The sequence below is a fragment of the Arvicanthis niloticus genome, chromosome 19 (genome assembly GCF_011762505.2).
Source record: "Arvicanthis niloticus isolate mArvNil1 chromosome 19, mArvNil1.pat.X, whole genome shotgun sequence".
Taxonomy (NCBI): Eukaryota; Metazoa; Chordata; class Mammalia; order Rodentia; family Muridae; genus Arvicanthis; species Arvicanthis niloticus.
Window position 1 is genome coordinate 28,737,467 of NC_047676.1, and position 26,383 is coordinate 28,763,849.

At 41.3% G+C, this 26,383-nt stretch overlaps 1 protein-coding gene across 1 annotated transcript in view; it reads left to right on the forward strand.

The window, feature by feature from the left end:
• Positions 1-26,383, forward strand: part of Slc1a3 (solute carrier family 1 member 3) — a 73,518-nt gene that overhangs the window by 8,481 nt on the left and 38,654 nt on the right. Inside the window, exon 3 of the mRNA XM_034523395.2 lies at positions 13,276-13,413. Within this exon, the coding sequence (XP_034379286.1) occupies positions 13,276-13,413 (138 nt within the window). The remainder of the gene's footprint in view (positions 1-13,275; positions 13,414-26,383) is intronic.

Sequence of the window (26,383 nt, forward strand, 5' to 3'; positions counted from 1 at the left end):
GACCAAATTGTTCAGAACAATTACCTACAGTAATAATGCCTTCCATTTTCAGGAAGCTACAGTTTATAAAGTACGTACTCTCTGCAGTTGTGTAAAGCCCACCCGCCTGCCTCCCGGTTCTGTAGCTAAGGTCCTGGCTATACAGCTCCTGTTCTCTACACTATTCAACCGATTGAATACCAATCTCTTGGCCTCATAGCTCCTCCCCGCTTAAGTTTGAACTAATGTTCACTTCTAACCTCTATGTTACAATGTCTGAAGCACACTTTAGCTTTCTGTAAATTATCAGGATGTATGAAACAGTGTTTGTTTCCATACCCGTGCTGACACAGCAGGACCCTTTTCCTGGGCCTGACGATCTCCCACTCCTTTGAGCCAGTTCCTCCAAAGAAACAAACCTTATCTCCTTGTGACTCTTAAAGGGTCATCATGTATCTGGCTATGTTTAATGGTGGGTGTTCTCTATCCAGGGTTCGAGGGCATAGGGGGAGCAAGCACACTGCAAAAGCCATTTTTGCTTCTCTGTCAAGAATCAGGGATGGAACATAGGGAGTCTTTGTTTTCGTACTCATACAAACAAGGCTGTAACGAGTCCACGTTGTGCAGGGAGTTTGTGATGTGTGTGTGATGTTTAGGCACCATGTTTTCCAGGTACTGCATTGCAGGTGTGAGAGTACGCTGTATTTATAGAGTGCTAGGATGCTTTTGTTGATCAGGTATCTGATCTGGCAGCTGGGATGCTGTATTACTGCCAGGAGATGAGGAAACACACAAAGCATCTCAGGGCACCAAGTTTGGCGTTTATGCTCGTTAAGTCTAAGCATTAAGAGTTGTATGTCAAGGTTCAGGGCAATCAAAACTGCCTGAAGCTTATTTCCTAGGCCAAGAGTAGTCCATCTCTATGACCAATCAAAAGCTATGCTCTTCAAACATGGTCACTTGGGTCAAGGAAGTGTATGGAGTCCCTCGGTAGATTTATACAGCAAAAATTGCCTTCCTTTCTTTGAGGCTAGAAAGCCGCATACAGTAAAATGTAATGTTTAGCTCTTTTTTTGTTGTTGTTTGTTTGTTTGTTTTGGTTTTGTTTTTTCGAGACAGGGTTTCTCTGTGTAGCCCTGACTGTCCTGGAACTCACTCTGTAGACCAGGCTGGCCTAAAACTCAGAAATCCGCCTGCCTCTGCCTCCCAAGTGCTGGGATTAAAGGCGTGCGCCACCACCGCCCGGCATGTTTAGCTCTTAAAGATCTGAAAAAAGTTAAATATTATGAAGAACCATTCACATATTAAAAAATAAGAGAGGGAGAGACTCACGCAACTTTTTGATGTTAAAAACGGAGGATAAAAGACCAAATGAGGAGGTTTAGATGAGACAGATACACAGTAGACAGGTAGAGGCAGAGAGGGAAGGCACTCCCTCTTGTCCTGTGTAGCGTATCAAAGAACTGAAAGTAAAATTAGAAGCAGCAAATTGAGAAGCACAATCAAGTTTCGAATCTTAAGGCTGAATTCTTGTCTCCCGAGAGACAACTCCATTTTCCATCTCCCCGAGAGACTTCTTAGGTTCTCCTGCTTAGGCATCCAGGACACCAACTGCTGCCCTTCCCAGAGAGAGAAGACAGGGCCTGCCCTTCTGAGAGAAAGGTCATCAGGGCTCTGTTAGTGAGAGGGCCTTGTAAGAAGAGGCTCGAGTATCCCTCATGAGGGTAGAGACGGGCCCGGTCCTGTCCTCCTCACTCAGAAAGGGTGACCAGAGTTGTTCATCTTGCATCTCTTAAAACCCATCATTACAGCAAGAAGGAAAAACCTCAGGGATCCTGTGATTGACAAGCTTGCTGGCTCAGTTCATTCAGCTCATTGATGAATGTGAGAGTAAAGGCAGCAAAATGTAACTTAATAGAGTCTATTAAGAGATGGCCTGTGACCTAAGAGACAGCCTGTGACCTAAGAGACAGCCTGAGACCTAAGAGACAACCTGTGACTTCAGAGACAGCCTGTGACCTAAGAGACAGCCTGAGACCTAAGAGACAGCCTGTGACCTAAGAGACGGCCTATGACCTAAGTTGACTTTTTGTTGCTGATTCATCTTTGCTTTCCTAGGTTTTCATTTTAAGTTTAAGGCAAACAAAACAATACTGTCAAAAAACCTCCTACTACTTTATTCAGTAAAACTCCTACTATGTTATCAGTTCCACAGCCACTGTGCTTCTCCCAGGGCACTGGGTGGTAGACAGCCACCTTTGATGCATGAGGTACTGAGTTTTCAGTCGGGCGTGGGGTTCCTGGATTCTAGGGGCTAAGTGACTGAAGCAGCACACGCGCCAGTGATGACAAATTCAGAGTTCTTTCTAGATTCAGTTCCTGATCACCAAAAAAGATAGAGCTGTTGGTCAGAGGGGTCCACTCCCCAAGGATAACCAGAGTCTTTCCCTCCTCACTTCTTTCTTCATTGAAACAGTTTAAGGCAAAATCTAAAAGAAACCAACTCAGAATGAAAAAAGCAACTGCTTAGAAGAAATGAAGAGCTGATGTAGAAACAAATTCAATAAGGCTTTCTTTCTTTCTTTCTTTCTTTCTTTCTTTCTTTCTTCTTTCTTTTTTTTGCTGAGAGATTTGGTGGCTTAGCCATTACTTGTATGGTTTTTTTTGTTTGTTTGTTTGTTTGTTTTTGTTTTTGTGAACATAAAAACAAGAATATACTTATTCTTTTATAACTCTGGGGTGTTTTCCTGCTCTTATATACATAATAGCATGGTATAAAAGCTTCGCTTTCTGCCTTTCTATTTTCCCCTGTATCTTGGATGTGATTTGTTATTGACACATAGAAGTTCTTCATTATCTCTGGAACCATAACTCATTTAAGCAAGCCATCCATAGCTGATGAGCAGTTGGGTTGTTTTAACCTTCATATCTCATTTATAAAAACAGCATGGTGGATAATATTAGATTAGTTAAATATTGTATTATATTTCGTGCAGGTAAAACAGATCTGTATGTTATAGCTTAGAAATGAAGTTGATGAGTCTGAAGCAGTTTTGATAAGTATGTATGATTTCTGTTCCATAGAGGTTATAGCTTCTCTGAGTTGTAGGGCTTTGTTACTATTTTAAGTTCTTTGCTACTATCACTGGCAGACTTAAAACAGAGTGAGCTTTAGGGTGTGTGTCCGTTGGCCAGGTAAGTTAAAGAAAATAAAGAAATCTTTATAAAGGAACCCAATTTGGGGGACTAGAATTAAGCAAATTCTGGTACTCTGTCTCCTTCCAAAGCTTGGATTTACCTCGGATGAGATGTCCAAAATTGTTATTTGCCTGAGTCATTGAACTTTTTCTTTCTTTTTTCTTTTTTTTTCTTTTCTTTTCTTTTTTTTTTTTTTTTTTTTTTTTTTTTTTTTTTTTTTTTTTTTTTTTTTTTGGTTTTTTTTTGTTTTTGTTTTTTTTTTTTTTTTTTTATTTTTTTGTTTTTTTGTTTTTTTTGAGACAGGGTTTCTCTGTGTAGCCCTGACTGTCCTGGAACTCACTCTGTAGACCAGGCTGGCCTCCAACTCAGAAATCCACCTGCCTCTGCCTCCCAAGTGCTGGGATTAAAGGCATGTGCCACCACTGCCCAGCGTCATTGAACTTTTAAAGCACTTTTTTTTTAATCCCTTATTTTCTATGACTTTCACTCAAACCAAAAGGGATAGAACAGGGTTTCAGGTTTTAATCTTTCTACCTCAAACTTCTCCTTCGGTTTAGCAGTTCAGAAGCTCACGTGTTGTGCAACAATGGCTTTAGAAATAAGAGGCTGCTGGGGATCAGACTCAAAAACCTGAGAGCCACTCCTCCCAGGCCAACTGTGGCTCTTAGATGAGGCATCCAGCTCAGGAAGAGGCTCTCAGAATCCTTGTGCCAATAGCCTGAGAATCTAAATACAAGAGGGACTCACTGAGTGTCAGAGATGAATATAAAATCCAGAAATAGGTGTAAACAATGATACTTAGGTGATGTGTACGTAGGTGAGTGGTGGCTCTGAAGGAACAGAAGCAGATAGACATGGCTCACTGAACTGTGCAAGCCTAAGACATGGTCTCAAGTAGTACAACGGGGAATTGGAAATGTTTGCCCGTACCTCATTCTGAGTCTCCATTCACTCATAGTAATCAGCAGATTCTAATGACGGAAAGATTATCTTTTGGAGTTTTTGTTTTGTTCTGTCCTAAACAATATGTTGGACATGTAAAAGACTCTTCTGATTATTTGTAAATTTAATTTTCATTTCACACAGGATTTCCGGGGGGGGGGGGAGTACAGGGATGATGCTGGGACTCAAACCCAGAGTAAACAATCCTCTTCACAGAGAGCTACACCCCAACCTCACACAGTGTTGATAATAAGCTTTTAGGGACAGAGCTCCTAGCTTTTCTCAAAGCTAAAAGGTGCCGAGACTGCTCCCCATCCTGGTGTCTCCACTCTGGCCATCCATCTGTCACCCTGAGCTGGTTCTTCAGAGTAATAAGGGTGAAGCAAGGTGGAAACAGGTATTTCCCACCACAGCAACAGGAAATACCAAAGGACAAAAGAGTGACCCAGGCCAGAGCTGGAATCTCTGAGGGATGTAGGAGAGAGCTGAAAGGTTGCCTCCAACAGAAAGACAGCTTCTCACCAGTAAATGGTGGAAGTTTGAATCGAAACAAAAGGAGGGGATAAGGGCCCAACAGAACTCTTGATCAGGTAAATTCACCATCATGCCCTTGACCTGCTTACAAAAACAAGCTAATGAAAAGTTATACCCACCATAATCACCAGACTGACCTGAGCTTGGCCTACAAGGTCTTCAAATTGAGAGACAAATCTTGAAATAGAAATATTTATTCAACCCTTCAAATAATCATTTATTGCTATAAAACTAGAATAGAGGACAGGAGAGATGCCTCTGTGGTTAAGAGCACTGACTGTGCTTTCAGAGGGCCTGGTTCAGTTCCCAGCACCCACCCACAAAGGCAGCCAATAACCGTCTGTGACTCCAGTTCCAGGAGATCTTATGCTCTCTTCTTCCCTCCATGGAAAGGGAGAGAGGGGCCTTCAGCTCCCATGGGCACCAGACACTCAAGTTGTACATAAACATACGTGCAGGTAGTTCCTGGACACGTAAAATTAAAAAAAAATAAATAAAAAATTGTACTAGTCAAATTGTACTATAGTACAATTAGTAGATACTACCTGACAGTGCTTGGCAAAGTTTGATGATGAAGCCTTTTTTTTACATGCATATGAGAGAGCTTAGAGTTCATTAGAAAAAATAAGCTGAATTCAAGTGAAATATTTAGATGTGTATATAATGTTTAGAGTTATATAACTCCAAATATTTAGCTAAGAATCTTAAGGATCAAAAGGATCTTAGATACCACCGATATTCCAACCTGCTCCCATTTTTCAGGTAAAAAAAAAAAAAATTTAGTGAGATTATATGATTTGAAGACTTCCAGGGAAGGAGTTTGAAAGTTTGTACTGTAGGATTGCTTACAACACAAATGGCCTACCACACCTTGTCTCCTCATCAGAGAGAAAATGATGAGTCTCGTAGATTTCACATGGGGATTAAATAATTTGCATAAATTATCTTGTAACCTAACTTGCCGTTGGCTCAGGCCCCAAAGCATCATCACTGAACTCACGATCTTTCGACAGAGCTACACTTGTTGTTTTGTACCCACCTAAAAGCCTACCATACAAGAGGATTAAGGTTCTAGCACAGTCATATCAAGGAATCTAGAAACTCAAACACATAAGATTTCATAATTTGTTCATGATCCCGTTTGCACAGCGCAGGAAGAAATGCCACTGTTTTAAACAGAAGAGCTGCTCCTTGGGGCAGGACTGTGCTCACAAAGCATAGTGGGGAATAAGATTTACTGGGATCACAGACCCAAGAGATCCTTACCTTCAGGCCGTGTGCTCCGCATCGTCAGCCAAGAGAAAACCAATCCTGTTCTTCATTCAGTCATTTACTCAACAATAGATTAAATATCTATTATGGACCAAGAATTGTTGAGATCATAGGGTGGCTCCAAAGATCCCTTGGGTGGGATTATAATCTCATAGACCAAATCCAGGAGCCATTTGATTTGCACAAAGCGGTTTAGGGAGTGTTTCTTTCAGTAAATGCTAGCTAATTGTGCTGGAATTCTCAGTTCTGAGCTCAATTGACTTTTAAAGGCTTTAAGACTCCAGAATGAGGGAGTCTTCTCTCTTTCCACATCCGCATAATTTTCCTCTAAGATTCCTCACAAAGAGCATACAGTGGGATCAGTCCAAAGTGAGGGGAAGCAATTCGGGGATGGGGGGAGGGGCAAGCAGAAGCAAGGGAGAGAGAAGTGGGTAGTGACTTCCTGGTGCTGTAGAGCCCTCCATATGCCCAGTCTGATGCCACCCAGAAGAGGGTATCAATAACATCCTACTTTAGATGTTAAAGGGGTCCTTCTGGGCATCATGTTATTGAGGAAGCTAAGTAGAAGTAGGAAAACCAGCTGAAAGGCTACTTACTACAGCAGTCCAGGCAAAGAGGAGTGAGTGTTCATAACTAAAGCCTTTATTTAGTTAGATAGATCAGATAGATAGATCAGATAGATAGATAGATAGATAGATAGATAGATAGATAGATAGATGACATAGACATACATGTATGTGTGTATATGAGTGTATATATTATGTATTTATGTATTTATTCATTTATCAAAGCATAGGAGGTTAAGGGCATGGCCAGCATCATGGAGGAAGGTAAAGGCAGAGCCGAGTCATTTATAAAGTATTCTCTGTGAATGCTCCTACACACTAGAAGCAGTGTACATATTAAGCTCCATAGACTGCTGCAAGTTTGAGAGACCCTAACTGACCTCGATGTGTAACTGCCCGGGACTTGAGACTTGTTTCTAAGCAACAGAACAAAGCAAAGCAGATTTCCTTGGGGCATTCTATCTTCACCTGGCTTCTCTGATGCCTTCCTTGAAGCATATTGCATTGTGAGGAAATGACCCTAGAAGGCCTTCTTCTGCCAATCCGTTCAATGCAAGGGTTTGTGGGTAAAAAAGAAGTTTAGCAAGAGGTTGCTATTCCAAATGCCAGCATTCGCCAGAAGCTAAATGCAGTGACTTTGTCCTAAGCAACTGCATCTGTCCTCTTTCGTTTTTTTTTTTTTTTTTTTTTTTTTTTTTTTTTTTTTTGTGTGTGTGTGTTTTCCATGTTGACATATTAGCAAGTTCCTAACACTTTTAACTTGTGTGTATTTAGCCTTAAAAACCCTAGCCCATTTTGTCTTGGTTTAGAAAATGATTGGTTAACAGTCTTGCAATGAAGTGCTTCTGTGCACTCCTGCCGGGAGATGCTGAGCACCTGCTGGAATTCCTAGTTCACTTTCATGAGTAAGAACCAGTCTTTAAGCAAAAATTCACCACTGTTCTTAGGATCCAACCACATAGTGGACTTTCACCACCTTAAATATCTGTTAAGACATTTCCTACATTCCAGTTGTCATATTTAAGCAAGAATGCTGGAAGATTGCAGACTAAGTGTGAACACGGTGACATCTGTGTTTCTATGCCACCAGGCTACAAATTTGAATAAGCATGTTTTGGCTCTAACAGTTCCTCTGACTTCTGTGGTCGTTTCTGTAGACTAGCCAACGATAAAGATGTGTCCTTTTGCACTGACATTCTGGTGGCCACCGTAAAGCTTTGTGTTCCATAAAGCTCTGGAACCATCAGGCAGTTTCTAAGTGTCCACTGACAGACAGTTTCTCAGGGACTTGGCTGCTGGGCTGAAGGAAAGCCACCTCACCTCATCAGAGCTCTTCGGAAGACCTCACTTTGCCACCCCTCACTGGTAGGATGAGGTCACTCAGAAATCTGTGCATCAGACTGGGTTTCAGAGAAGTTTTTTTTTTTTTTTTTTTTCATTGCTGGGATGAGAATAATCAGGAAACAGGAAATCTTAATTGCTCACAAAAGAAAGAAAGAAAGAAAGAAAGAAAGAGAGAGAGAGAGAGAGAGAGAGAGAGAGAGAGAGAGGAAGGTAGGGAAGGAAGGAAGGAAGGAAGGAAGGAAGGAAGGAAGGAAGGAAGGAAGGAAGGAAGGAAGGAAGGAAGGAGACAGAAAAGAAAAGACGGCAGTTTTCCCATTCAGAGCATCTCCTCGCGGTCTGGTGCTGATAGGATAGCAGCCGACCTAAAACTTGAAATGGCCAGGAGTGTTCCGCTTTGAAAGAGAAATAAAAGCCAGTCAAACACAGTAGTGACTTGGAGAGGCCAAGAACAGACAGTGAGAGGTTGAAGCTGTGTAGTGGACAGCCTGGGTGCCACGGCCCCTTCAGCTGCTCACTGGGGGTCATAGGCAGACAGCTTCACCCTCTCTAATGCCGCCAAAGTGCCCCTGTTGACCAGCTGTGAGGTGGTGGCACTTGACCTGCCTACTCAGTGACTCTTGTTCTTTCTGATGTGTATACTAATTGTCCTGGCCTCAACAGTAGCTGTGAGACCTTGTCTCCCAATGTACGAGCCAGAGGGGGTGGAGGACACCAGGAGAATAAGGCCCTCTGAATCAACTAATCAAGGCACATAGGAACTCATAGAGACTGAAGCAGCATGCAGAAGGACTGGGTAGGTCTGCACCAGGTCCTCTGTGTATCCTTCCTCCCCCTCTTCAGCAGGACTCCCCAAGCTCCATCTTATGTGGGTCTCTGCATCTTTTTCCAGACAGAGCCTCTCTAATGGCAACTGGGCTAGGCACCAATCTCTGAGTCTGGCAGAATATTGTTAGGAGTCATTACATTGAATATTTTTTTCTATTCATGTTTAGCCAAACTCTAGGTATCTGGGCTATCCAGTCTCTCGGTCCCGGCCCTCCAGGCAGTGTCAGGGGTAGGCTCCTTCTCATGGTATAAATCTCAAGCTGAACCAGGGACCGGTCATTGGTTGGCCACCTTTATACCCCAGCACATCTTGCAGGCAGGATAAATTGTAAGTCAAAAGTTTTGTGGCTGTGTTGGTGTCCCCATCCCTCCACTGGAAGTCTTGAATCATTATAAAAATGGCTGGGTTGGGCTACTTATGCCCCATTGTTGGGAGTCTTAGCTACAGTCATACTCAGATTCCTGGGAGTTTCCATTGCTCTAGGTTTCTAGCTCATCCCAGAGATACCTTCCCCCTCCCCCCAAATCCACTTGTCTCTCTCAGTACTCTCTCCCCTTGTCCTTCCCCTACCTGATCTTTCCTCTTCCCATCCCCATTCCACCCCCATCCAGTCCCTTCCCTCCATCTACATACTATGTCTGTTCTATTTCCCCTTTATATTGAGATTCACGAATTCCCCTGCAAAACACACACACACACACACACTTGATACTTAGCTTCTCTGAGTCTGTGGATTATAGCATGGTTATCCTTTACAGGTAATACCCACTTGTAAGTGAGTATATACCATGCTTAAGACAAGCTGTTTTGTTTAAATAAAATCATTTAGTTACTTGAACTGCTCCTTAAGAGGAGGATTTGCTAAGATAAACATGGTGGCACATGTCTGTAATCTTAGCACTTGGGAGGCTGAGACAATAGAATCACAAGTTCAGGGCCAGCCTTGCCTACATAGGCAAGTTCCAAGTTAGTCTAAACTACCTAGCAACATGGTCTTGAGAGAGAGAGAGAGAGAAATGAGGAAAAGCATATGGAAAGATCAGTGTTCCACAGTGTGCTGGCTGCTCTTGTGGCATCTCTGGGTCATCCAACATTACCAAAGGCTGTGAGCAGTATGCTCCTTAAGATACTGAGAACCAGGGGGATACATTTGTCTGAACTACCCTCAGCCACAGGCTACAAAGATGTATTTGCATTGGAAGGATTCTTACCAACATAGAGTAGGAAAAGCACTGCCTTGTGTTCGAAGACTTGCAGGTCAACCACTTATCAGCTTTCTAAGCTAGAGCAAGTCAACTGACTTCTTAGCATCATTTTATTGATTTTAAAATAGACATGCTACTATCTATCTAGTAAAGTCGTAATGAGGGTTAAAGACTACCACTAACACATAATAAGGGCTCAACAAATACCCACTTCCCCAATATAAGCTTCTCTTTCCCAAGGGTAGAAGTGTCTCACTTGTCGAAGCAGGGGTAGTAAACACAAATCTAATCCAGGACAAATCTGATTCTCAGTGTTTCCATCCTACCAAACTTCACTCTTCAAAGCATCAGTCCTGAGGCAACTACCTTACAAACAAATGCTGTTTCACCTCTGCTGCTCCCAGATGAAGAAAGAGCTTTTAGATGCAGATTGCAGGGCTGAGGTTGTAGTTCACAGTGCACACCTAGCACGTGGGAGGTCCTAGTTAAATCCCCAAAACTAGAGGAGGGGGGAGATTTTTTTCAATGAGATTTTTAAAAGGCCTTATATCACAGAGATGAGTGTACGTCCATATCCATTGCTGTAATATTCTCAATAGGAAATGAAAACAGAGCCAATCTAGATGTCCGTCAACAACAGATGAATGAAGAAAATACAGCACATACACACAATGGGACTATAGTCATTCATAAAGAAAAATGAAATTATACTTTCAGGAAAATGGACGGAAGCAAAATTGTGTTAAGTACAGTATGCCAGATTCAGAAAGACAAATTTCATGTGTTTTTCTTATATGTGAAACTGAGGTGTGTGTGTGTGTGTGTGTGTGTGTGTGCGCACACACACACACACACACACTTATAGTGTGAGTCTAGAGGTCATGAAACTAGAAAAGGAATCAGGAAAGGAAAGAAGAGATCTTCAGAGTCCAGAGGGGAGAAGAGAGGAAAATGGAATCTGTATATAAGAAAGCAGAAGGCAGTGACACTCAAGGAGAACAGGGAACTGGCCAGGGCAGGACTGGAGGTGCCGAGCAGGTAGCGAAGAAAATGATAGTATGTGTGAAAGTGCCAAAGTGAACCTGTTACTCTGTATGCTAACCCACAAAGAATCTGAGGCACACTCTAGAAGAGCTGATATCTGGGCTCCACTGCCCAGCAGGACCAGTCGGTTGGCTATAAGGAGACACGAGGTATCTTAGTCAGGGTTTCTATTCCTGCAAAAACACCACAGCCAAGAAGCAAGTTGGAGAGAAAAGGGTTTATTCAGCTTACACTTCCACATTGCCATTCATCACCAAAGGAAGTCAGGACTGGAACTCAAGCAGGGAAGGAAGCAGGAGCTGATGCAGAGGCCATGGAGGGTGCTGCTTACTGGCTTGTTTTCTTATAGAACCCAGGACTACCAGCCCAGGGATGACACCACCTACAATGGACCCTCTCCCCTTGATCACTAATTGAGAAAATGCCTTACAGACGGATCTCATGAAGGCATTTCCTCAAAGGAGGCTAGTTTCTTTGTGATAACTCCAGCTTGTGTCAAGTTGACACACAAAACCAGCCGGTACATGTAGGATATCACCTCTTGAGACATTGTCTCCCTGGGTGTCTTTTTGTGTACTGTTCAATATCTACTAGGTAGTTAGGAGAACGAAGGGACTTTGTCAGTTGCACACTGCCCATGTATGAAATTATGTACCGGAACATACTAGAAATAAGCTCACTATGGAAGGCTAACAGAGTTTATCATGAGAGGCAGAAAGTGTTAGAGATGGGTGAAAACATGAGACCTGAATGGAAATTCCGTGGCCTGAAGTCCTAGCTCTGCCACCTGAGTATACTTGACTTTGGACAAATTTTACATTCACTGCAATCAGGTTTCTCCATCAGTAAACTTTGAGATAGCATCTGCATCCTTCAGTTGTTATGGAGATTAAATTGCTAACAGGGAACTTCAATTACCTTCTTCTTATTTAAGTGGTAGAGCCGAGGCAGGCAGCTTCTGCTCCCATCTGTCTGTATTTTCCAAATCTGTTTTCCACTCTTGCCTATTATTCTTACATTTCCTGAGACCCGGGTCAACTGGATTTTCTAGTCACATACATCGAGGTGCTTTTTATTACAACATCTCCGTCTACAGTTGGAGAATGGATAGCCGTGGTTGCCAAGACCCAAGAACTGAAATTGGAGCTGCTGTGGAGATTGAGATGAACCTTGTGTTCCATTTCTTAAGACAGAGAAGGCATTTCATAAGAAATTGGGAAAGTTTAGTTTCCGTAAGGACTAATTGCATTCCTAGGAAAACCTTGGGTTCACTCCTCCCCTTTCCCGGCCCTGACCTCTGGCTTTTTAAAAAGTACCTCAATATTAGGTATCGTATTTTCTCTATAATTTACCCAGGCTTTTTAAAAAGGGAAATCTCAACACAAGGCAAAATGTTTAAAAATATTTGCAATTTTGAAATGGCTAAATTCCCTTGGGCGAGGAAAGTAAGCTGGAGAAAGAGGAGAGGGAGTAAATACATTTGATACTGGGATTAATTTCTGGATGTCAGCAGGTGTCATGACTCATCTAGTTTGTGTGTGAATTTATTATTCTGAAAGAACATTTTTGAAGTTTCTAGACTGAAGGAAAGCTAAGGAGAGAATTACTTTTCTTTCTCTCTACCTACATCTCATCGGGTTTTCAACTGGAAATTTTTGAGAAAAATTTTTTTTGTTCGTTTTGAAGTCTTTCCTTGTCAGTGACTAGCGAGTATGTAGAATATAGTTACCAAGGCAATGTCAAGACCCTGCTGTGAGACAGACAGTGTGGTGTGTACAGACAGGGAGATGCTGAAACAGATCAACAACGTGAGCACCAGGGGTTTTGGGTTTTTTTTTTGTTGTTGTTGTTGTTTTTTTGGTTTTTTTTTTTTTTTTTTTTTTTTTTTTTTGGTTGTAAATTGGAAGTTTAATTGTTTTTATAAGTGGTTGTGCGGCTCTACCATCTGTTCTGCTGGAACTTTCTCATGAGGCCTTTTCTTCTTATTACATCTTGCTTAGGACTGTTTGATTTGTCTCCAGATGATACCCTAGTCTTCATACTTACACCAAGTCAGGTTAAAATGGGTCCCACTGCATTCAAGTTAGACAAAGACATTTTTCATTTACTCAGCCCAGATAGCTTTTTTTTTTCCCCCTGCAAATGCTACTTGAAGGCCTGGACTCAACAAACCCTTCCACATAATGACTGCAAAGACAGATACAGTCCTTGCTCCCAGTGCTGTGTAAACATTTGCTGCTTAAATAAATTACTCTTGTCAAGCTTGAGTAACCGCCAGCTCGATACTTGTTCGTTTTTCAGAGGCTGATGCCTTAGTTTCCAAGGACTCATTTTTCCCTCCTCTCTCTTCTCTCTGTCCCTTCAGGTACTATCCTTGGATTTGCCCTCCGACCATATAAAATGAGCTACCGGGAGGTGAAGTACTTCTCGTTTCCTGGGGAGCTTCTGATGCGGATGCTACAGATGTTGGTCTTACCCCTGATCATCTCCAGTCTTGTCACAGGTACCTGTCATGGACAAATTTTGCTGCGTGTTTTCTTTTTCTTTCTTTCTTTCTTTCTTTCTTTTCTTTTCTTTTCTTTTCTTTTCTTTTTTTTAAAGTGTGCTTATTGCAAAAGAATGCTTAGAAAAGTCGATGCTTTAAATTTCTGCTGGATGCATGCTCTGTTCTTGAAAAAAATAAGAAAAATCCCTTGGAAATGATGGAAAGGAGGCTTTACTAATGCATGAATGATTATGAACTCTTGTATTTTTGCCAATCACAAGAAAAAAATGGATTTCAACAGCCACGTAATCTGGTCTGCCTCACCGTGAACGAGGTGCCCTGCTAAACACCACACAAACAGCCTTTCTCTGACCACAGTGATATAGTTGACAACAGCATACAACAGGTCTGTTTTCTCACCCTCTTATCCCACCCAGATAACATCTGGTTGGACAGCCTATTAGCTATTGATGCAAGAATGCTTGTTCTCAGAGCCACCAGGACATGAGCGGGAGCCTTCTTGGAAGCCTCATCAAGAGGTAATGCCACAACACACTCACCAACTCTGCTGCCACGACACTTATCTTTTCCCAGTGTACCCGCATGATTTCATTCCCTTCTCCAGTTTCCCCATCTGCCCCATTACCTTTTATACTGGTTGGAGAACGGGGAGGGGGTTGGGACATCCACTGACACTTCGATTTTTAGCCAGAGAAGCTTCACAGGATAGGATCTCTTCACTGTGACAGTGAAGCCACAGCTTACTCCTGCACGGGTGCAGGTTGAAGAGTCATTAGCTGTCTGGTTGATAAATATAGATGAGGCAAGAAGTTGCAGGGGAAAAAAAAAATGATACTAGCCATTCCTTCCTGCCCACTCTTCTCTTCCCCCACCACACATGTCTGACTTGGAGGATTTCCGTAAACATTTCCCCAGCAGGATAGTTTCTGAGTTTATAGCTAAAGCGCCAGACCTCAGTTACTGCGGCACTACTGACCCTGGCCTCTCTTTCTACCTAGTCATTGTCCTTGGGCACCGCTGAGCAAGCTGCATCTCTCTCCCTCTTTCCATGGGTTTTCAAAGAGAGAATCTCTCAAGCTTTCTGTGTAACAAGAACTTCTTAGAGCAACTGAAAGGTCATAGGGCGGCATTCTGACTACCACATGCCTAAGAGGGCTAGCCTTTACATGCACAGAAACTATGCCAGAGTGTTCCTCAGTGCCTTGTAGATCTGAGCTGGCTTCCACTTGTCCGGGGCCTTAAACAAGTAACTGCATGTCCACGAGCTCAGTTTGGAGGATAAATAGCCCACAAACCAGTCCTCTCATCCTTTGGGGTACCTGTTTACAAAGCTGGACTGGTCAGTGGCCGACTCTATAATTCTTTATTAAACATTTTTTCTCTAAAGGGTAACTCTTTGCAGAAATCACTTATAGGTCAGAGCTGGTATCCAATATTTTACTGAGTGATAACAGTGAGTCCCTCTATGTCATCCCTAGTAGCTAACTTCTAGGCTGAGAATATGCTCTTCCTCTGGACACACTCAGAATGTGTCCAGATTCCTTTCTGCTATCACGTCTATAGTGGAACCAGATTCTGCTTTCTTACAATTGTGCTAAAAACCTTTAGGGGTCAGGGAACGTACCCAGAAACCCCTTATACAACACAGAGAAAAACATTGTTTCACTTTAGAAAAGGTTTTAGTTGGCCTCTCCCCTGAAGTAGAATCCCCTTGTGTTTTAGATACTTAATAACCAACTTTATTAAAAGAACAAGAGCTTTGGATAATTTTTCAGACAAAAAAAAATTTACAATGATCTGATCCCTTTCAGTGGTGAAAAAGAAAGTTTTAGTCAAATGTTGGGGAAATTAGCAACACTTAGAATACGGCTGTTTAAGAAAAAAAAACCAGAATGACAAGTTGCAAGCAACCAATATAAAGTGAACACATAACATAACCTAGTTGCAAGTTGGGAGTGGTCACATGGAATCGTTAAGGGAATTTTATCTCTTATTCAGGACTGGGTCAAGGAAAGGGCCCAGGGGCAGAGTTTAGCTGAGCCAAAGATGTTTTTACAGTGTTCGTCTCCAAGGATTAACCCCTAGGCTACACAGTAACTCAGATACTTACGATCAATTAAAATGATTGATTGACTCGTTAAGACTTTCCTTTGTGGTTTTAAATACAAAACATTCAAAAAGTGGGAACATAGAGGAGGAAATATTTGCAAATCACACAGACCCCCTAGAGGATCCCTGGGCGTACTGGGAGATGTTACTGGGGAAATGTGTTGCCCTGAGAGCTCCATTCTTCAAGAATTAAGAAAAAAAAAAAAAAAAAAAAAAAAAAAAAAAAAAAAGCAGTCCCTAAAGCTCACAGTCACCAAGTGGGTGACGTGTACACATGAAGATGTCCTTTCAGGCCACTTTATCTTTTCATACTTTGATAGTCATGGATACAGGGAAATATTTTTCTGCAACAGGAAAGAGAGCTGGGCTAAGTGAGATAATTAAGTGGGTTGTGACTGCACTGTAGAATAATGTGGCCGAAAGTGGAGCTAGGAGGTTGTTGAGACTTGAGAAATATAAAATTAATTGGCTTCAACAAGTTGCTACTATGTGTCCACAAGAGTGAAACATGGCCTGGTGTTCAAGAGAATTTAGTTACCCAAGGTTTGAAGAGAGCTTCCCAAGTTGTCAGTTTTGATACAATTCACAAAACAGGACAGTGTAGCCCACCAAAGGACATCTGGTTCAGTCAACCCTTGGAATACTAGTGTCAAAACACAGGCTTGGTTGTCAGTGTTGCTGATTTTGAGAAACACCCCCTTGATTCTGGACCTCTATCAGGCTTTTACTGGTTTTTATGTTACCTGACTCACCCACTGGTAATCCTAAACCAAACACAGTTCACCTCCTGTGGAACTGGCTACCGGACACCATGTTCACTACTGTGAAACAGTGATTGGGAAGGCTTTCTGATCCATCTTCTGAGTGTGGTCCTAAGTGTTCTGTTTTGTATCAGACATGAGCATCATAGTAAGGAATCAGAGGTTGCAAGGCCACATAAAAAATTCTCCTGTGGAAAAAATGCTTCATACCTTAGTTCTCTCAAGTTTAAAAGCCTTGGGGGTTCTGTGCAGATAGAAACTAAGTTGAATAAAATCAATATTGCATTTAGTTTCCAAAGATTCTAGAGACTATATTGTAACACATAGAGGCACTAAAGTCATGCTTTATTTTGTTTCTTGGTTTGTTGTGGTGCTAGTCATCAAAAGCTAGTGCCTTGTACATGCCGGGCAAATACTCCCTCATTCTCCCACTGAGCTACATTCCCAGACCAACTTAGAGAGCTCTGCAACAGATTTTTGTACTTGAAACACTTGTGTTTGTGAGCCGAAGCATTAAAGTGCCATGAGGCACATTCTTGTCCTAAGTTGAAATCCCGTCTTCCCAAACATCCCTGGTGTGTATTAGCATTCCAGAAGCTCCAGGGAGAATCTGGGAGGAAGCCCAATGGCTACATGTGTACTCAAGTACCTTTTCCCCCCTTTCTTTTCTTGAACAAGAAGAATAGGTCTATGCCAACACCCCACATAATAAAACAAGGTTCTGGCACCATTTTCTATTGGTTTGGTCAGGATAGGCGGCCAAACTAGCTATTTCATGCCAGAAATATGAGTTGGTTTGGCCGGCTTAGCCTGATTTAATGCACAGGATAATAATTAAATGCCATGTCTGGTTATAAGTGAGTGGAGATAGCTAGCTAGCCTTACTCCTGAATCGTTTTTTCAAAAATTGGTGCTTTCTTGTGTTCTCATTCTAAGTGTGCATCTTCCTGCAATCAGTCAGCACAGGAAAGCTTTACTGCCCCAGTTTTCTGTAAGGGAAAGGCTTTGGGCAGACAATCTCTCGTGAGACATAGAATAAGAGAAAGAGATGAGGGAAATGTATTAGGCACATTTATGAGAGCAGCAGTTTGAAGACTATGTTGGGGCTTACCAGAGGTTGGATCACAAAATAGATGAAGTTCTTCTTGTTTCATTCATTCATTCATTCATTCAGTCAGTCAGTCACAGTTTTACTCTATGTCAGACACTCAGCTAGGCACTGGAGGTGCCTGAATACAAAGAGAAAGCCTCTAAGTTGATGTACATGGGGTTCATTGTGTACATCTACTTACATGGAGAGAGGCTCCCCAAATTCCTCAACTCACAGAACAAAGTACATGAGCAAATTCTCAGAGAACCAAATTTCACTAGTTCTCTCCAAGCCCCAAAAGGAAGAGGCAGTTTGGTTGATTTTTTTATTTTTATTTTTTATTTTTTGGCAATTTCATGTATGTATGCAATGTATTTACATCATTTTGTAACATATGTAGTAATTATACATTTAAATCACCCTCACCTTGGTTCACTTTTTAGAACATGATTCCAAATCTGATTCTCTTCCTTTGAGGCATCTCCCTCCCAATGTCAACTGCACTAGAGTTTACCAGCAAAGATGTCATTCATATTCCCCCTTAAACATTTTTTTTAAGTTAACACATTTTTTTTTACATTGCGTCAAATCGATAAGAATGGAAAGCCCCCATCCTTTATCTTGTGAGAGTGATAATGAGTTATATTGTTATGACATCCTGAATCAACACTACTGCTGAGACCCTCCCTCTCATATTTTAAGAAGGAAAAGAGAGACAATTAGCAGTCCATAAGATGTTAAGGTATACTAACCCTGAGGTCTTTCTCTTTCCTCTAACCCAAGGCTGGAAAAATAATTTAACAGAACTGCTTTCTCACTTTCTGTCTGATTTCCTATAAAAGAGGAAAGTGTTTCTCTTCCTCCAGAACCCTATATTGGGAAATACTGATTTTGTTCACCCTTGCCTACAGTTTCCCTTCCAAATTATTGTCCAGCTTCTGCCCAGACACTTCCAGGAACAGGAGATCCTTGGAACTCACTTCTCCTTATAAAACTAATGGTTCTCGTTGTACCACTTCTCCCCCCCACCCTCCGGAAAAAAAAAAATTTAAAGAACCAGAAAAACAAAATACCTACTTGCCTATAATCCCCTTCCCCATGTGACAGGCTCTCTTGTGGTTAAATATTACTTAGACATTTTCCTTGCACATGCATAGACCAATCAGCCCTGTGAACTGACAATCTACAAAGCCAACAAGCCAGAAAAATGCCAGCAAAGGATTCTTCTAACTGAGTAAATAGAAATGAAAGCAGTAAATGTTTCGCCTCAGAGTATGACACTCTGGCTTCAGCATACTGATACTTCACAACCAACTAAAATGTTGTCATTTAACACAAGTAATCAAAAACAAAAACCTGAGCTAGACAATTCTTAACTCTTGGGCTTTTGAAACACATGTCGAGTGCCTGCAAAAATGAGAGCCAGGGTCAGTTAAGGGAAATTTAATATTTTGAACTATTGGTTTGCCAAGTATCTGGCATGTGTCTAAGGCCAATTTGAATACTCTGGACATTTATGGACAAGAACTCAAGGCAGGATACTCATTTCCATTAATTGGAATAAAAGGCACCACTCTAAAGAGAAGGGTGTGTTTAGACTTCACTTTCATTTTTAGCAACATAGATAGTGGGGTGCATGTTGTGGGCTTGGTGTGAGGGTTCAGCCTGGCCCCTGGAATGTAGCCATCAACAGCAAGGGTTGTCTGATTTTTGTACACATGGAAACACAACAACAAGAACAGAGAACTCAAACTCCTGGGCTCGTAATTACGGCCATGGCTTCCACAAACCTCTTTTGTCTATGATTCTTACAGTGACCACTCTCCCATTAAAATAAATTAAATAACCCGGAACGTTAATCCACAAACAGCATGGAGCCAAAGAGAATTCCTCCCTCACCACTGGAGGTGATTGGTTTCTGCCCTGCAGCATGAGATTCGATTTCCTTGATCACAGCTGCATAATTCCAAATATTATCGTTGGTTATACAACTTCCCAGTCTTCCCTGAGAAACTCAGCCCATGTAGGGCACCCTGGATTCCATTGGGAGTGAGCACAGCTCCTACAACAGAGTCTTCCTGGCTCACCTCTTGGGGCAAACTCAGCCTCTATCTTCATCTCCAAATCCAACTCACAGAGACCTAGAAGGAGTCGGTCATAAAGACGCTTCATCTGAAGCCCACAGAGTGTTCCTATGCTGTCTCCTAGAAGCTGTTCACAAATGTGGAAAAGAAGGCTGAACAATTCCTCCCTGGAGAAAGAAGTCCTAGGGTAAGAAGAGCCCATCCAAGGAAGTAGGAAACCTCCCAGTTTCTTGCATCAGATATAAAGGAAATAAATGTATGCATAAGAGTTTAGGGATTGTCATGGAAATCTGGCTGTCACAGAACAACTTCACTCAATAAGCAGTTACTAAGGCTTTGGATATGCCAGGTATTTATTGCCGGGGTCTAAGGATACCCAAGTGAAAAAAAGCAAAGTCCCTGTCCTCCAAGAATTATTAGTCTGGTTTGTAGAGATTAATTCACAGTTAGGATATGGAGGGTAACAGGGACAGGTAGAATAACCTTAGTTGGCAACATTGTGGAGGAGGCATAGTGCTCTCTATACCAATTATGGCAGTCAAGACAATCCCCCACAGACATGTCCACAAGTCAATATGATGTACGCGGTCCCTCACGGAGGCTCTCTGACTGGATGATTCTTGGTTGTATCAAGTTGCCGATGACTAACCATCATAACTGTCTTAGGTCCTCTGACATCCTGAGCTCACGATCTGAGAAGACTCACTGCCCCATTCAGATTCATCACACCCTCTGGAGGCTGCACTCAGCTCCAAACCACTCTTCCCACTCTTCAATTACTTGGTCAAAAAGGGGACCCCAAAATTGATGTTTGCTTAATAGTTCTCAAGGTGGTTCTACTGTGGACTTAGGGTTGAGAGTTACCATTTATAGTTTCTGTAGAGTTGTCCTCTGGTTTCCAGACCTAGGGTCCCCAGTGTTGTCATTTATTTCTGTCCCTAATCAGTTCAGTTGCTCCCTCTCCTAGGAAGCCATCCCTGACTTTCCCCCACCTCTGCTCTCACAGGTTCTATTTCATAGTTACTGCAACAGTATCTGTCTCCTGCTCTCACAACAGCTTCGGGAGAATACCGTGTGTTTGCCTTGTCTGTTGTTTGCATCGCATAGCAAAATGATTTCTTGGCAAGGAGAACAGGACCCTTGACAGACTTCCCGAGCCACTGTGCCAGTTTTGTGGTCCACTGCCTGCCTGACAGTTTCCTCTTTCTGTGTTTTAATGCCCTCAGCACTTCATTCTTCCTCCTTGGGTGCTTCACCCTTTGACACGACTTCTTCCACAGCCCCTCTGAAATCCCTTGACTCCTCCAAGATCCAGCTTAGCATTCAGACCTGGCACAAAGTTGTCCTTGCTGGCTCCACCTGATGAGAGCAAGGATCTTCTCCCTGGAGTGGCTATGGTAGTTAAGGAAATGAGTTAAGGCCATCTAAGCAAATACGCTAGGCTTAGTTTTGGAGTCTAGTGCAGACAAGTACAAGGGAAGGTAGTTCATTTAATTATTCAAATACCTTGTATGCTTCAAATGATCATGATTAAAAAACAGATAACCTAAATTTTCTAGCATTGGATGGTTTCTAGTTGGGATACAGTTTGAACACATTGTGTGCTACAAGCTAGTCTGTCATTATTTTAAGGTTAATTACTTCAGAATATATTGCAGAATTTTCCAAAATTGAAATATAGTCATCAATATAGAAGAGAAACCCCTCATGTCAGCGTTTCTACACCCCACACTGAGTATTTATGAGAAAGTGAGCAGCAGCTCCTATATTGTATTTCTCTTTTTGCTCCTTTTCACTTAAGACTAGAATTTTAGTCATCTCTTGGGACCCAATGCTTAACTATCATATTCATTCCTCTGATTTGAACCTCACCAAAATGGCCAAACTTTAATGTAGCAATGTCTAAGCAAATTAAAAATGCATAAGACTGTTGTGAAAACAATTAAAATGTTTATATCATTTTATCATCACCAGGAGGTGATGTGCATAAAACCTTTTCTATATTAAGAAGTATTTACGATAGGAATGTGTACCTCCTATGCAGTACAGGAACAAAGCTTTATTTTCCATGAATGTAAAGCTATTAAATCTAAGTGTGATTGACAGTTTCAGATTTTCCAATACCATGTAGATATAATGCTTCAGAGCTGCCGAGTTCCTTTCTGTTAGTATCCAGAAAAACTAGAAGGATGAAGGGATGAAGAAAATGTTACAATGAAAAAACTCTTAATATTGAAACAATTTGATTTATTACCTTTAATCTATTATTTTTCCTCCTCTGAAGTGGGCACAGGGTGTCATTTTATTTTACCTGAAAGAATCTGCATATTCCTTATGGAGCACAGGTGTTTTGTAGGGACATGTCTTGCAGCCACTATATCATTTACCATTAAATAAACATCTAATCTTTAAGGAATGAGATCGAGTCCTTAGGAAGTGCCCCATACATCCATCCAGTTAACACATCTTTCTTATATGACAGATGTGATTGTATCAAAGTGTGTCACACCTTCTATTGTTAGAACATACTTTGTTGCCAAATTGACACCTATATGGTTTTGTCCTATTCCTTAAATGATAGAAACTTACTTCACAGTTGAAAAACAAGTTACTTCATTTATCTGAGTCTTCTAAAATTTCTTGTTGGTATCGATAGCCTTAGATTTTTTTTTTTTATCACAGGTCACATTGATCGATATTCACTCTTCAGACATCCGCAGGTCACATAACAGTGTATGTAGATGCACCTGCAGTCCCTGCTTCTTTGTGACTGACTTCTTTCATGTTAGCATGTTTTCAAGGCTCATTCTCGTTTTCTTCACACATCACTATTTGGTCTTTTTTATACCTGGTTGATAGTCCGTCCATTGATGGACATATCACACTGAGTTTTCAGTTCATCGGTGGACATTTGAATTGTTCTCATTTTTGTTTTGTATCATTTAGTTGTAGCTATTATAAAGAAGGCTGCTATGAATATTTATAGGCATATCATTTTCTCCTGGGTATCTACAAATGGAATTTCTGTGCTTTATAGTAACTTCCTTTGGCCCTTTAAAAAATTCAGAGCAGTTTTTTAAACAGCTACACTATTTTATCCACCAACAGTAGGACAGTTCTGTCTTTATCCCTTTCTTGCCAATGCTTATTAGGAACAATCATTTTGTTGATGTATATATTTTTATCAAAGCCAGTACAAAATATTGTCTCCCTGTGACTTGCTTTGGATTTTTTCAGGTGGTGACATTGAATATCTTTTCATGTGCTGTTGTCCATTACCTCTCCCTTGGAAAAATACCTCTTCAGATCCTTCCATGTAGTACTGAATTGTATGTTCTTTGTATGTTAAAAGTATACTTTAAAAACCCTCCATATACTAAATGATATTAGCAATTACTGTGTGTATTGTGTTTAAGATGGTCATGATTATTCTTGAGGATTCTTTTAGTTAATGCTGTAATAAATGTTAATGAACATTCATAAATACTGAATGTCAAACATAACAGAAAGAAGAAAACATTTGCAAAGGTTAGTTTTATGCTAAATATGTGCTTACTTTTGAAATAAAACTTAGCTCTTTCTTTTGGAAAGTAACTGGATGACTTTGTCTAATAGAGTAATATGTAATTTAAACTACATTCTGTTCATTTAAATCACAGGGAGACTTTTGCTTTTATGTGTTTTGTGTTTTAATTGAAACCTAGACACTTGTGGGATGATAGTCCTAGCACATGTACACTCTGTAGAGCTCCTTTAAAATATAGATTCTAAACTTGTCAGTAGAATACTGACATACTGACAGAATAGAATACATAGAATACAGTATGTATTTACTTCTTTACAGTTAATTCAAATGAAGTTAATTTTTTTTTTTGGGGGGGGTTCTCTATATAGCCTTGGCTGTCCTGGAACTCACTCGGTAGACCAGGCTGGCCTCAAACTCAGAAATCCGCCTGTCTCTGCCTCCCAAGTGCTGGGATTAAAGGCGTGCGCCACCACCGCCCGGCTGTCATGAAGTTAATTTTTAAATGATGCACATAACACAACAGTGTGAATAGACTTAACTCTGCTTACAAAGGCCAAGGAGTATAATTGTGCTATATGACTTTATACAATTACAATTTGGAAGTCCCAACCCTACACAAAGAACCGTGGGCAACTAGAGGATGCTAAGAGAAGGAAACACAGCCTTCCTCAGGGAAGTGCCCCTCTAATTGGTTATTCAGTGCCAAGTAGTCAGGCCAGAAATCATATGCTAGTCACATTATACAGACTGAGAAGTTTGTGTTCATTTATCTAGAAGTATGTGGGGTGTGTGTGTGTGTGTGTGTGTGTGTGTGTAACAATTAAAGAAGGAAGTACATGGGAAGGGTTAGAGGGAGAAAAGGGAAGATGATGTAACTACACTTTAATTTCAAAAATAAAAAATTTAAAGACTGATATAATTTAAATGTAAGCTTCATCAGCATATATTTATCATATGTGGTGATGGATTTCATAAACACATTTTTATACCAATCTATCGTGTTCTTTGACCCTACCTCCCCATCCTCCCCTCACCCCCACCCCCTGCTACTGGCATTGACTCCCTCAAACTTGCAGCTATCCTCATGACATACATACATATGACATCTGTGGTGGCCATTTTAAATCTTCATTGGAAGGATGTCTGTTCAGATTCCTTAACCACTTTCAGTCACGTTGCCTGACTAGAAGTTATTGAGCTGTTATTGAACTGTAGTCATTTCTTTCTATGTTATAATTGCACTTTAAAAGTTGAATACACGGGGCTGGAGAGATGGCTCAGTTGGTAAGAGAACCAGTTGTTCTTCCAGAGGTCCTGAGTTCAATTCCCAGCAACCACACGATGGCTCCCCACCATCTATAAAGGGATCTGACACTCTCTTCTGGCATGCAGGTGTACATGCAGACAGAGCACTCATACATTAAAAAAAAAAATGAATACACTAGATCACTAGATTACATAACAATTACCCTTTGTGCAGGTTATATGTGTGTGTGACGGAGCATACCTATAGGCAATCTATCATCCACAAATGAGGAAAAGCATGGCGTCTGTCTTCCTGAGTCTGGCTAGTTTTGCTTAATACAATCATCTTCATCCAGCTAGACCTGTCTTCCAGCAAACAACAAACATACTTTGATTCTTCTTCATTTTTATCTCGGACTTTCTTGCTTGCTTGTTTTCTGACAAGTATCTGACTATGTAATCCCAACTGACCTGTGGAGAAGGCCGGTCTCAATACTTACAGACATCAGCCTGTTTCTGATTCCCAAGTCCTGGGGTTAAAGGCAAGTAAGTACCATCATCACACTTGGCAATTTTAATTGTGTGGCTGAACAAAACCCCAAGGATATTTGAAACACTTAGTACCGGCCTATCGATATAACCCACTAGCATTTATTTTGTTAGTACCATTTCTGTGTTTTATTTAGTTTCCAATGTTTTGCAAAAGCTTTCAAAGCTCTTCCACTTGCTACTTTGAGTTAGACGGCTTTCTTCTGTCTGGTTTTGCTTTCTGAGATGAGTCATTCAAATACATGAGTTATCTAGAACAAGCAGTGTCGGAGGCAATGATCAGCTAGCTGTCTCTTAAGGCATTCTCCAGCTGCCCCTGTAACTGACCTAAGAAGGTGGTTGGGGTCAGAGTAGGTGTCAGGAAAGGCACAAACTTCATGAAACCCACTGGATTATACACACAGGAGTTGCCACAAAAGGAATGTGGATGCTAAGACCAGAGTGCTGATACGAATCACATTGGTATGAAGTAGATTTCACAGGCTGCCTGGTCTCCTGGTACAGCTCAACTCACAGAATGACTGGGCTGCTACACATTGCTTGGATCTGTGAAAATAGATTGAATTGATAGTCTGTGAAATTCTGTTTTCGGTGAGTTAAGACTTAAAATTTGCTGTTTTCAATTCAGAAAGCTCGCACTTATTTTCTGTAGGGCTGTTTTAAGAGCCTGCCAGAAAAGATCCTCAAGATGTGTTCTTGGAACATTTTTCTCTTTCAAAAGCATAAATAACACTTCAAACCCATTATTTTATACTGTGTATGTTAGATTATGACCTCCAAAACCCTGTGATGTGTGTGTGTGTGTGTGTGTATGTGTACATGTGGGTATGCATGCACATGCACATGCCACTTTGCGAGCATATAGAGAACAGATGTCAATAACAGGTATCTTCTTCCCCTTTTAAATTATTTTCTCTATTTTTGAGGTTATAATATAACTACATCATTTCCCTCTTTCCTCCTGCGTCTCATATACCCCTTCTTGCTGCCTTTCAAATTCAGGGGCCCCTTTTCATTCATTGTTTGTTACATACATATATGTATAGACATGTATATTTCCAAATACATACATACAAACAACTTGCTCTGTTTGCATAATGTTACTTGTCTGTATGCATTAGGAGTTGACCATTGGTATTGGTTAACCAGTTAGTGTATCTTCCCTGAGAAAAGACTACTTTGCCTGCTGTCAGCATTCCCAGGTTGCCTGTGGTTCTTTGTGTAGGGTTGAACCCTCCTCGAGGCTTTCCTCCATTGTTTTCACATGGTTTTGGTCAGGTCACTCTTAGGCAGTTATGTTGGTGAGGTTTTATGGGTGTAACTTCTGACACTCCTACGAGACACAATCTCACAGCAACTTTCTTTCTTTTCTTTTTCTTTTTTTTTTTTTTGGTTTTTCGAGACAGGATTTCTCTGTGTATCTCTGGCTGTCCTGGAACTCACTCTGTAGACCAGGCTAGCCTTGAACTCAGAAATCTGCCTGCCTCTGCCTCCCAAGTGCTGGGATTAAAGGCGTGCGCCACCACCGCCCGGCTCACAGCAACTTTCTGATCTCTTCTGGCTCTGACAGTCTTCCCACCCCCTCTCATAAAATGATCCCTAG